This window comes from Erithacus rubecula (genome assembly GCF_903797595.1).
Source record: "Erithacus rubecula genome assembly, chromosome: 6".
NCBI classification, from domain to species: Eukaryota; Metazoa; Chordata; class Aves; order Passeriformes; family Muscicapidae; genus Erithacus; species Erithacus rubecula.
The window spans coordinates 34,760,436-34,773,257 of record NC_136688.1 but is presented as its reverse complement, the minus strand read 5'-3'; the positions used below and the strand labels follow the sequence as shown (position 1 = coordinate 34,773,257).

Here is a 12,822-nt window from a genome sequence, read left to right as displayed (position 1 = left end):
GTAGCATTAGGTGACAATTTTTTTTAAGAAGTTTACATAAATAATGGAAGTTTTATTTAGAGAAGGAAACAAGCAGTGCCTTCTCTTTCCCTCACTCCTCTACCACACCACTATTCCCATTTAGCAAACACTTCAAACCATGCTTAAATCACTACCTCTTTCCAAGAATGATGCTGGATGCAATTTAAGCACAAAGTTCTGAACTTTGCTGCAGAGAAGCCTTAAACCTCAAAACACTTTCCTCTAAAACCTTGAGGAGAAAAAAGAAAAAAATCTAACCTCAGCACAGTTGAGACACTATGAGCTCTCTGCCTATCTAGTCAACAAATCCAGCAAAACAGTTGCATGTTTTGCATTTGTTTTGTTTTATGCAAAGGAGAGCAGACACATGCATACCTGTGTAATGTGTGTGAGAGATGAGACTACTGGAAGCAGAGTAAAGAAAACACTCTCCCAGCCTGTTCCCACAGCAGCAGTAACTGCACAGTCATAACCATGACAGCTGAGGAACCAGGCCAAGAAATGTTTGCTGTAAATACATTCTCACTATGCTGTTAGGCTTTTTTTGCCTTTTTTTTTTTAATCCTCTAAGACACTTAAAATACATTTACTTCAAATGCTTTCAGTTCCACGCTAAGATGTTGGCTAATGTTTTTGGGTTTTTCTGGTTTTCTTAGCACTTCTTTCTATGATTGTCAATTCCTTTCAGCAACTATAATCCCTTTTCATATCAGCTGCTAATGCAAGCCAATAAAGCAACAGGGAGCTTTATGGATCCTGCTTCATTAAGGGAAGAAAAGCAAGAGAACAGGTTCTGTAGCTTCAGCTGGAAACAAAAATAATCAAGCCCATATTCATTCAGCCACACCCACCCCAAAATACACAGGAACACCAAGTCAAAGGGTGACAATAGAAGCACTCCAACTGGGGGACAGTGTAGTGGAAAGAGCTTTCTGTCATCTCCCACACTTCTGGCTACAGTACATCTCTGCATCAACGTTCAGTTTCTGATCTCCAGAAAGTACCATCATTTCCTTTAAATATGTACATAGTGATTGGGACTGGTAAAGGCAGTTCTCTCTGGACAGACAGGAGCTTTCAAGGTGATTATTAACATATGAGCAAATTACTAATGATTATACAAATTCCTGTAGTAGGAATTTGTAACAACTGAACCATAGTGTAGAAATTAGTGTAGAGATTTCCACTGATTCAAGTCCATTCTGAAGAAGAAACCAGTTTAATTGTCCTTTAATCTCAGCAAAATAAACGCAACAAAAAAATGAGCATAAGAATTTTTAATTATTTTTTAAGGTATGAATGGTTCATCTCATCTTGCCCCTGAAACAGTTTCCTTCATTTCAGTGATAAAATAAGAGAATGAAACTTTACTTTCCGTGATTTAAATGAAAGTTTATTAAAGACTTAAGAAAAATCTCACAAGCATTTGGAGTTTTTTACCATCTTCCAGCTGTAGATGCAGTCACAGTGGCATATCCTAGTGCAGTTTTAGCACAGGCAGGTCAGCCACTATTTACTACTGAGTGCTGTTCTTCTTTTCAAAAATACTTCCAACAGCAGAGGACCTTTCTAAATAGAACACATACATAATACCAATCATCTTTTGTTTAGGGATGAAATGTCCAGATCTTTTCATTCTCATACTCTAGATCACAAAAATAAAAATAGAAAACCTTTCCAACTCCCTAAAGATGCAACTGCTCCTATTGCTTTGATTAACTTTTTCCTTTTGCCAAAGGTGGCAGATTTTAGCCTGAATTAACCATCTCTATGTCCACCTCAGGCTGAGGCATCTCAAAACTGAAGAAATACACAGAACAAATATTTTGTAACTATGGAAAAGCTGGCAAATCTTCCCCTGTAGTAACACTGTAAGTAAGAATTTAAGACACTGTATTTTATAATTATGCACCACAAATATGCAAAAAAATTACATATTTGCTGTTTATAATATATAAACATATACATATAGCAGCTTTGTTTAGTTCTAAGAAATATAAACTGTAAATACCTGCTACTGACTATCTGCCTCAAATACTTGGAGATAAATTGGATAAAGACATGAATATTGTCAAACACATGTCAGTTTTGAAATCAGCAAGTGTCCTAAGCTGGATGGATATTTGCCAAATCACAAAACACAGAAAGAGGAAAACAGTATTAATCTGCACTAAGCATATATATCTCTAGTACATATCTTCTGTTGATGCACAAACAAGTGTGCATAGACTCTTACATTTGTACTAGAATACAGAAAGACTATAAAAGTTTGAAAAACAAAGAGCTATTTACATTTCTTACCCCTTTTGCTAAAATTTCCCATTGCACCATCTCACTCTTTTCATGTTTTGAAAATTTAGTGCCATAAACACAAGTTAAATGCCTGCAATGTTCATCTCTTGACAGAGTTCTCTTCCTAAACCAAAAAGTGTTAAAAATAAAACCCACACAAAAAAAAAAAAAAAAAAATCATCTGGATCACAGCAGTGCTCCTTCTTCACTTGCTCTTTACATTCACAATAAGAATAATTTTCAGCATTGATTCACTATTACTATTCTGGGCATCCTTTCAATTCGCTGAAAATATAGCTACAAAAAAAATCAGAGCTATCAAATTGCTATTGTCTTCCTCCTGACCCAATATGTGCCATTCTCAGCTAATTACCATTTCACTACTCCCTCCTATCCACCAATACCATTTCACTAATTTTGTACTGATAAGACAGTTTTTTGCCCGCACTAATAATAATTTCATCTTTGACATTTACCACATAAGTGATGAAACACAGCAAAAGGGGTGCTTTCTGCCAATTTGTTTCAGAAATTGATCTAAAGGATGACAAGTTTTTGCTATTCTTAAAATTCAACATTTACACCTATTATCTTAAGAACACTGCCAGAGGGTGTGGAGGTAAATCCAGGAGGGGAAATAATCTCTCAAATAGTACCACTGGGAATGACAAGTGATGCATTCCCACCATCCCAGGTATGCAGCAGCTCCAGGCTAGGCTTTGGTTTAAGTTTCCATTCCTGCAGGCAGGGCACCAACTGCTGAGGCACTCCAATATTCAGTGCAGCAATAAGAACATCCATTTTTGCATTTAACCTACAACAGCTAGAAAAAAAAAAAACAGGCCCCTTTATTAGTGGGGGACAAAAAAAAAAGATAAGATTGGCATTAGGTTTCTCCTGTAGTCCACACTTTGAAATTTTCCATATAAATAAATACCACCAGTCTTCATGTTTAGAAAACATCTAAAACATGGCAGCCTTCAGGTCACATCTCCAGGGTCCACTCCTGCGCTTATTCCTGCTTGCCTTTAGTCTAAAAAAATCTGACACAAAAGATTTATCCTACTTGCTTTTTAAAGATGATTTTTGCTACCATCTTTGAATTTTTCGGTCCAATTAGACTTTTAAATACCCAGGGCTGACATTGACAGCAGGATTAAACAAAGAAACAAAATTGACAGATGTTTCTCCATGCACTACAGAGAATGGCAAGAACTCCCAAGTTTCACAGAGGCCTCTATCCTAGACAGTAAACTGCTAAAGCTAATGCAAACAAATTGCCAAATATCTTCAGCAAAACTTCTTTATGCCATCCATACTCAATTCTTAGTGCCCAAGAGCACATCAATGTGTGCTTTAAAGCTCTCCTAGATGAAAGTACATCTACAAAAACAAGAGATATATAGGAAAACAAAAAATGTATTCTGTTTTTTTCATAGTTCATATTAAAGATGCTCATTCAAGAGATAAGGCCTATTTGGGTTTGACTTTTATGTCTCTACCTTAGCACCTCCACAGTCTAAAGAGAAAAATGCTACTGAGGAAAGGATGGTCTCAGTTGTTGTGCTGAAACACACTCATCTCACTGCAACATGTAATTGCATGACTCCCTTGCTTAGTGATTAAGGTAGTCATATTAGAGAGACACCTACATTCAGTTTAGGTTTTGACTGAGTGCTCTAACCAATGATTTCTGTGATAGGCAGAACCATTTTCTTCTCTCTGAGCTTTAATGGAATTACAGACCTACAGTCAAATAGGCAGTGGAATGCCAATTTTAGAACTAATCCCAGACTCACAGAACAACTTAGGTTTGAAGGACCTCAGGGATCTGTCTGCACAAAACAGAAACAATTTAGCGCAGGTTACTCTGATTCTTGCTCAGCTAAGTTCTTAATATCTTCCAAGAAAGAGTTTCGAGAATCTCTACTGGCAACACGTTCTGACATGAAATTGCTTCAACTTTAAAAAAACAAATCACCAACGCCCCCTCACACTTCTTACTATATATTACAACATACATTCATCACCTCTTGTTCTATTAAGGTGCACATCCACAAAGAACCCATTTCCATCTTCTCTGTATGTATCCATTAGGTAGTTCAAAACAGCAGTTCCTATCTTTCTTTAACTGTCTGAAAACAAAATAAATCCAGTTCCTCAGTGTCTCTTTGCACATTACATGCTTCACCTGCCAGCATCACCCTGATGGCTCTTTGCTGGAGAATATACAGGCAAGGGAGCACATACAATCAAAAGCTAGCAACTGTGTATGTATCTGCAAAACAGATTTAGGTTTTGAAGGACACCAGTCACGATGAATACCAGTGACACATTCACACTGATCTCAGGCATTCTTAACAGATATATGTCATTCATATGCAAAGACATTGAGAACCAGGAACATAAAATGTATTGTGCTCAAAAGATAAAAGGTTTTTTATTTTATATTTTTATCTTATAAATTCCATATTTATTTTATAAATATGAAAAAGTACCAAAGAAAAATGTTTATATTTATTTAGAAGTTGTAAATACTAGTCTTTGTATGCCTTTGCATCTCCCAGATGGTTATTCACTGCAGAGGAACAGAACAAAATATGCATGGTCTCAAAAATGTAAGGCAAAAGACAATACATAGTCACAAACAGAAGCCAAAGGACAACTCTTAGGAAACCATACTACCCAATCTGGCAGACAGCTCAGCATGGAGTACTTGACTACCTCAGCGACTTTGTTCTTGCTGTTTATTGCTTCAAATCAAACACACATTGTTTCTCCTAATGTGGAAAGCTTTCCTCTGGTTTTTCCATTGTTCTGTTTATAAGAAATGCATTTATACACACCTACACATAAAGCAGTACAAAGCTGAAAATTTACAGAATGAATTTATGAGCTATAACACAAGAGTGTTATGCACATACTCGTCAAGACTGGACCGATACCTACAGGCATCACACAGAGAATATTCTGCTGCCTAGAATGTACACAGTAAAACAGCCAATGGCAGCATGGTAGCTATTTTACATTGGCCCTCAATACTTTATCTATTTTTGTCTTCTCAAGTGCAGCATTAACATATAGCTAAACAAACCAGACTTTAAGAAATTTTGGCCCCAGTCTACACCTGCAACCTCTCCAGTATAAATGGTGGAAAGGAGGATACCAGTAACTATGTACACACTTGTCAAATAGTAGCAACTGCATGTAGGAATTTACTAAGTAATGCACCTCAAACATAAATAGTATTGAATATCTATATCTCCTCTACAGAGAGGAGTCACTTCAGACTGATCAGGAACCCTAAACAATATAGCCTCCATAGTATTTGCTTTCCAAAAATTAAATACTGCTTCTGTTTCCAAGTTACCTTAATCCCAAATCTTTAAATATGAGTTTTTACTGTCCTATTCACACAACAGTTGCTTTTATGGCAGCTTTCTCATTCAGGTTCTTGAAATAACCCAGACCTCACAACCCATAGTCTGCTCAATATTTTAAAGACTATTTTATCCATCTGTCTATATCTTCCCTATTCCCTATAATATATATGTGCTGATTCTGGGTGCAGTAGAGTTAATTTTCTTCACAGTGACAACATGATATACTCTGCAAGTACCTATGTATGATAACCAAGCATCAGAGAGAGAATTATGGTACAAAAAGGTCTAAGTACATAAACATAGATTCACATACTCCACTATATAATTACTACCATCACTACCTCTGTCAGGTGCTGGTTTTGAAAGAAAGTAGCATACACAGTCCTCACTGCTAGTCAAATTTTCAAAATTATGTACAGATTAAATAATCATGTAAGCCGAGTTCAAAGATAAGGCTGAACCTTTAGACTACAGCCCTATTCAGCTCTGGGTTAGCCAGTAAAATAACTTTGATCCTTCTTCTGCTTAATTTATGGTTTTCAACATGAATTTACAGGGCATAATGCTGGTCCAAGCATAAAAGTGCAAGGCTCCACTTCCTTTTGCTGATGTGCAATGGCTCTGCATTAGTAGTTTTATTTAATTTGCTTTCTGCTAACTTTCCTGTATTCTTCCTTTATAATTATATTCTTCCCAGTGAAACCTTTTTTTTTTTTTTTTAATTTTCTTTCAATACATACATTGACGAAAACAGAGACTAAAGTGGTGCTAAAATAAGCAGGAAGAAAGAGTTGGAGGGACTCATTAGAATTAAACTGTTGTACGAAAAACATCTTTCTGGGAACATGGCTTCATCCTTATCAAGCACATCAAAGGAACCTTTAGGATTCACAAATACTTAGCAGCTCTAAGGTGCTGCTTTACAGCCATAATATACTAAAGATGCAAAAAATATTCTGGATACTCTTAAAAACTATGGTAAGGAAGAAATACATGAGTCATGCCTCTTAAGATCTAACTAACCTGCAAAAATGTCGGTTAAAATCTCATGTGAGGGTAAGAAATCCTATTAAGGGTGTTCATCAACCTGAGATCCATGCCTTGAAAAAAAGAGCAGATTTCTAGGCTAGTTCCAAGGGGACTGCTCACACAAAACAGAACTACTGGTACCTGTAGCCCAGGTTGTGTAGGCAATACTTGCTTCCAGTAGTGATATAACTTTATCTATTGACAGGACAGATACAAGGAGAACATTACATAATAAAGTATGCACTTGTATTTTATCTGTAGTCCCATTTTTATTTAATGTTTTTAAAAGAGAAGCAGACTTGTGTGCAGAATATTGACTTTCTTCCTGATAGGTCAACTAGGTAACATACACAAAATAAGAGAGTGAGTCCAACATCAGAGAAACCAACACTTGCTATCTTAAATATTAAAAGTTTCACTGATTACTCCCTAAACAAATGGAAATCCCCTCCATTTGTACTGCTTCGCTGACTATAGGAGATAGTAAATTGGCAGTCAGCAGAGTGCCACTTCCTTTCTCAGAGCCTTTTGGCAGAATAATTGCCACAACATATTCCAAGATAAAAAGCAGGTTTGTATCTGCAACCTTCTAATTTCTCTTTTGCTGCTCAACTGTCAAGATGTCCTAAGACAGAAAAGAGAATGGTGCTAGAAAACTTGCCACACTGAGTGTATGGGACAGTGGAAATGGTATTTGAAATCCTGTTGAAAAAGTACTTCAAATCAGAGAGCAAGTTTTTCTTGCCTTACATCTTTTTTTAATCATCTTTTTATGTCTAAGGCTCTTACCTATCTACTTGATACTTATTTCAACAGCTTTTCAGACCCATTACTGTTCAAGTACAAGCTCTCGGCAGCTCTCAAAAAAAAAAAAAAAAAATCATATCTTTACTGTTCTTAGCTAAAGGTTAATCATAAGTCTCTCCCACAACAAGTATAGCAAGATGGTGCTTTCTGAGGTAGGTTGTTTAATCTGAACCGAATACCATCAAGATTCAAGATACACAGAGTAAAGGAACAAAGTAAATGGAAACAGACAAAAGAGTAGGCAGTTTCTCAAGTGAAGTGAGAACTGCATAGAAAAAGCCCAGTGCCATGGATGACACTGGAAAGCTATTAAAGCTTCCTTACCTGGACTTTAATTACAGCTTTAGAGAAAAGAGTGATCTTTTAAAACTTCGAATTAAAAAAAAATAACACTCTCTTCTATCTCACCTAAAGATTCAAAAGAAGTGTTAACAGAAGTGAAAGACTTTCTACATAAAGTAACTGTGACAGGGAAATAGGAGTTAAAACCCAGACAAGTGATAGACCATCCCGAAGAGTAAATGGGCACACAGTACATCTTATGTTAGCAAAGAAGTCACTTCTCAGACACAACAGAATTTTGGGGAATTTAGAGATATATTTAACAGAAGGAATTGTGAATATGTTTATGAAGATCATATGTTTCATTACTGCTTGAAATTCACTTCCGCTACAGGTGAAAAATAATTACCTTCTGTGTTTCTTGTTCTTTCAATAGCTTAAAATCAACACTTTCATTCTTTTCTATTCACCAATTCTTTTGTTATAGAATCAATATATTTTCATTTATATTCTAATTTGATACACATGCATGAATATATAGGCAATGTAAGTAACACAGTATCCTGATCTGTTTATTGTGTTTGGTATTATAAGGCACATTTCCTTCAAATTTTGCTAAAAGAGAACAATATGTGTTGCAGAAAACCATCCTTGCTCATGAGATATGCATTACCAGAGAAACACCAAGCACTCACTACTCAATATTTCACTATTACTGCCTGTTATCTACCAGTTACACTATCCAACAAACCTGTATTACACCTGGTCACATTCAGTAAGTATATACAAAAAGTACTATGCATATATTTAACAAAGTAAGAATTTAATAAATTTTTTAAAGTTACAAGTGTAAGAGAAGCATTTAAATACTCATTACAGACACATGTATTTATGAGTCAACAAGACCCCATTACAGAATTTGGAAACTAAGCAATTCAGCTGGAAAACAGATTTGTTCACATGGGAAAAAAAGGAAAACATATCCAAACTTTTTCACAGAGGGAATGCATAGTCTTGATGCTATCAAACAAATAAAAAAAACCTCTCCATCATCTAACAGCAAACGCAAATATGAAATATCACCAGTGCTTTTAGAGCAAAAGTCTGGGAAATCTATGTTTTCTAGCAGGCTGAATTAACTATTTTAAGAACTAAGTATTTTATCAGCTTGTCTGAATGCAAAGCAACTTCTTATACTTACATTATACTACAAATCTAGATTAGGGAGTCATTTAAATTGTTTCTATGCAGCTAATAAGATAAGCTATTTCTTAAGAATATGGTTTTAGGAAGTTAAATACAAGCAGAGGTATTTTACTCATGGAAGCAACTTTATCCTGTTAAACAAGAGGTAATAGCTAAGATCAACCAGAACAGATAAAGAATAAACAAGAAAAATTTTGAAATGCCCAACAGATCACAAAACTATTTCTAGTATGAAACAGAATGATAGTATCTTTAAAGAATCATCACGTGCTGTGGTTCTCTTGTTTAGTGTTCAAGGTTATTAAACTATTGGTCCTACAGTTAACTGACTTGAGACTGGCTGGTAACCGCAGAAGGGGGATTACAGTTTTTAAAAACAAAATAGCATCTCTCAGTCTGAAAAATTTATTACTTCCTTTCTTAAAGCCACCTGGACATCAGACAGATCTGCTGATTTTCCCTGTGATCCGTGAACATCTCTTTGAAGGAAGAGACGCAAACATTTTCCAGCTCAGATTTAAGACTATCCTGGTCATCACGCAGAAGCAAAGTGCATGTGGGCAGGAGAAATTCAGCTGCAAAGCCTTCCTCTTTCCCAGCTTAGGTTTCACTGCCAGGGAAACCAGTGATGCCCTGAGCATTAATGGACTTGTCTCGTTCCCACAGCGTGGTTGGCCAGCATGCAACTGCCCTGGTTGCTAGGGAGCAGCGAGCCCTTTACACAGCATCACCCGCACCCTGCACAAGGATGCTGGCACACGCTTCCCATCTGGGACACTGCTGACTGAGGAACAGCACTGCACTGCCTGCCAGCCTCCAGCACAGCATGCCAATGCAGCAGGTGATAACTTTAGTTCTACCTTCAAGGTTTTACATTCTAGTTTCCCGAGCCAGCCAGCACAACACAGCACACAAAAAAGGTCAGAATGGTCTTCACAGCTATTGGCATGGATATTCCTTACTTTTAAAGGTCAATTCTAGACAAAAATGTTCTTCCTGAAATTTTGGCAGACGCGTGGGTTTTGTGACCAGAGCAGTAAGTGCCACTATTCTAAAATCTGTATTAAAAGAGAATTCAGTAAAAATGGAAAAAGGCTGAAAAAAATTATTTTCGGTTGTTAAAGGAGCACAGTAACTGGAAGCAATTAAAGAAGACATACAGAAACCTTGTGATCTGCAGGCTGTATACAGTAGATCCCTAGAATGGACATCAGATGTGAACAATCTGGGCCACTTCTAAGTCTAAACATGCAACCTTAATACATTTTTTTCAGCTGTTTGTCTCATTAGCAATTCACAGATCTCTTCACAATAAATGAAAAAAACAATCTGCCACAGAATAAAGAAGTCACCCCACTTCTACATTGCAGAAAATGTATTATCTAACAATCTATCTGCATTACACAGAGACTGCAGCTAATGATTTTCCTGTACCTGTCACGTCAAATGCCATCCACGAATTCTTATTGCTGGTGAATTAACAAGCACATAAGGGAATACAGCTGTAGATATGCGTAGATACCTACACATTTAAATCCTTAGGCAACTTCAAAATGCCTTTTTTTTTTTTCTTTTAACAACTGCATAAAGAAACATAAAAAGGAATGAGAAGGAAGGCAGATTGGGGTAAGTCACTCATCAAAGGCATAGAACAACAGCTCTGTTTGAGAGGGATAGGTAAACACAAAAGTATCAACTTTCCCCCTTCCCTGAATTTAAGAAGACCAACACACAAAAATGCTCACCACCAACATACAAAATAATGTTGTGGACAATCATGTATCAGTTAAATGCATTTAAAAGAACTGATTACTTTAAAGCAGAAATGCATAACTAAGCCTTACCTGTCTCAACAATTTTTCAACAGCTGACATAACCATGAGCCCTCTCCACACAACTGGGGCAGTCTCTTCTATTAAGAAACCCATAGACATGCTGGAACAACAAAGCAAAGACTTGAGCTTTACAGCACAACACCAAATACATCTGAAAAGAAGCTTGATGTAAATAAAAACATATGCTCACCATGCGATTCCATAGTTCTTAAGAGGCCTCATTAGATTTTCTAAAATAAAAGCAAACAAGGGGGGTTTTTTGGAGGGGAAATGGTTTTAGGGCATTTCAGGGTTTTTCTATGAAATAAGCTTACATTCTTTTTTTTCTTTTTTTTTTTTTTTTTTTAGAGCAATTTTCTTTCTCTGTTTAAACAGTTGTTTATTTTTCCCTCATCCCCTCATTAAATGTATGCATTTACCTATTTTGCCCAAGAATCTGATTCCACTTTTTCTTAGATTGATACATTTTACTAATACCATTCATCTTTTTCCAGAATAACAATGTATTTACCCATAATATAATGTCACTTTGTGCTGCCAAAATCAATTTGTTCTTATGAAATCCCTATGCTGGAAGGCATAGATTCCCTATCAGGAATCACTAAAGCTGTGTCATTTATATTGGAACAAAACCAAAGTCATACAACATGGTGGGATTTTAATTCTTAATCTATCCTACTCACTAACCTCATGAATCAGAAGAATACTCCTATTAACATACCAGAATTTTGGGAAATTTGCCTCCTTCTATTAAATCTGCTACAGAAACCGCAGAGTAGAGATACCAAATAAAGCCACCCCTAAACTACACATTGTCAACAGCTCCAGGTAATTATTCCCAGATTTTTTCAGGCTGACAGAAATCTGCAGGACTTCTAAAATTTCTGAAGGAACAGAAGATGCTTATTTGAATATTGCAGATGTGTTGTCCTTGTCATGCTTCTTATTCCCATGCCCTCCAATGCCAAGAATAAAAAGAAGGGAGGGAATATCGTAATCGCTTTGCTGGCAAAGGAGCATCCAAGCAGAAAGCAAACAAAACAATAAAAAAGGAAGCATTCAAAACTAAATCTCACAAAAACCAAAACTCTTCTTCGTGTTTACTACAACCTATATCCACACCTAATCTCAAGGGCATACACATACAAAAAAAAGAAGAAATGGAATTTTACTTGGTCTAGAGGATGTCTTAGAAGAGCATGCACAGGCAGGGACTAGCAGAAAATAGAAATAATACTTTAAAAAATATAAAATATACTATAATTTGACAGAAATCCTTGATGCACCCAAAGTAAAATATATAAAGAGAGTAAAATAAAAACAATGTGAGTAAAATAAAAACAGTGCCTTCAAAGCTGAACTCCAAATTCAGACAAAATAACAACCAAGAGCATACAAATTAAACAGCTAAACTCAACAGATGAAAGCTTTCAAGCAATCAAGTAAGTGAGCATTCAAGCCATATAATTTTGTAGAAATATGGTGGAGAATAAATTGGATGTTTTGGTTTACAAATCAAAATGAACAAAACAGGAAAATAAACAAATCATTTGTAATGACTACTGCATTCAGGAATGAGTTGGGAACTATTACTGAAAAAGAGATTGGCTTGGACTGATACACTGTACCAGTGTATACAGCTCTTGACTTGTGCAGCTCTTCTGTGTTGAGTCAGGGTTTACTTTGGTGGCACTATACTGTCTCACCACATTTCTAGCAATCACAGTCTTACTTCTCCCCCTGCAGTAAAACAGTTTAGCTATCAAGAAAAAGATTGATGACATTGGAACTTCAGCCCAGAGCCAAATCTGGGCACTGTTTTGGTGTCCTGGTAAACAACATATACACCACCACAAGTTAAAATACTGTTAGAAGTATTGAGAGAAATTATTATATATTTATCTAAGAGAGGGGTTAAGAAAGAAAGAAATAGGAAAAAAGTATATACCACTGCAGATTCAAGGTTT

General features: G+C 36.1%; 1 protein-coding gene across 4 annotated transcripts in view; it reads right to left on the bottom strand.

Moving 5' to 3' along the window:
* Positions 1–12,822, bottom strand: part of NUBPL (NUBP iron-sulfur cluster assembly factor, mitochondrial) — a 79,464-nt gene that overhangs the window by 40,078 nt on the left and 26,564 nt on the right. For 2 of the 4 annotated variants that reach the window (XM_079309065.1, XM_079309066.1), the window contains 2 exons: positions 11,046–11,085; positions 10,865–10,955 (listed from right to left, as the gene is read on the bottom strand). The exons of 1 other annotated variant lie outside the window; for it this stretch is intronic. In XM_079309065.1, the coding sequence (XP_079165191.1) occupies positions 10,865–10,955; positions 11,046–11,085 (131 nt within the window). The remainder of the gene's footprint in view (positions 1–10,864; positions 10,956–11,045; positions 11,086–12,822) is intronic. One more of the 4 variants, XM_079309067.1, reaches the window with a different exon arrangement.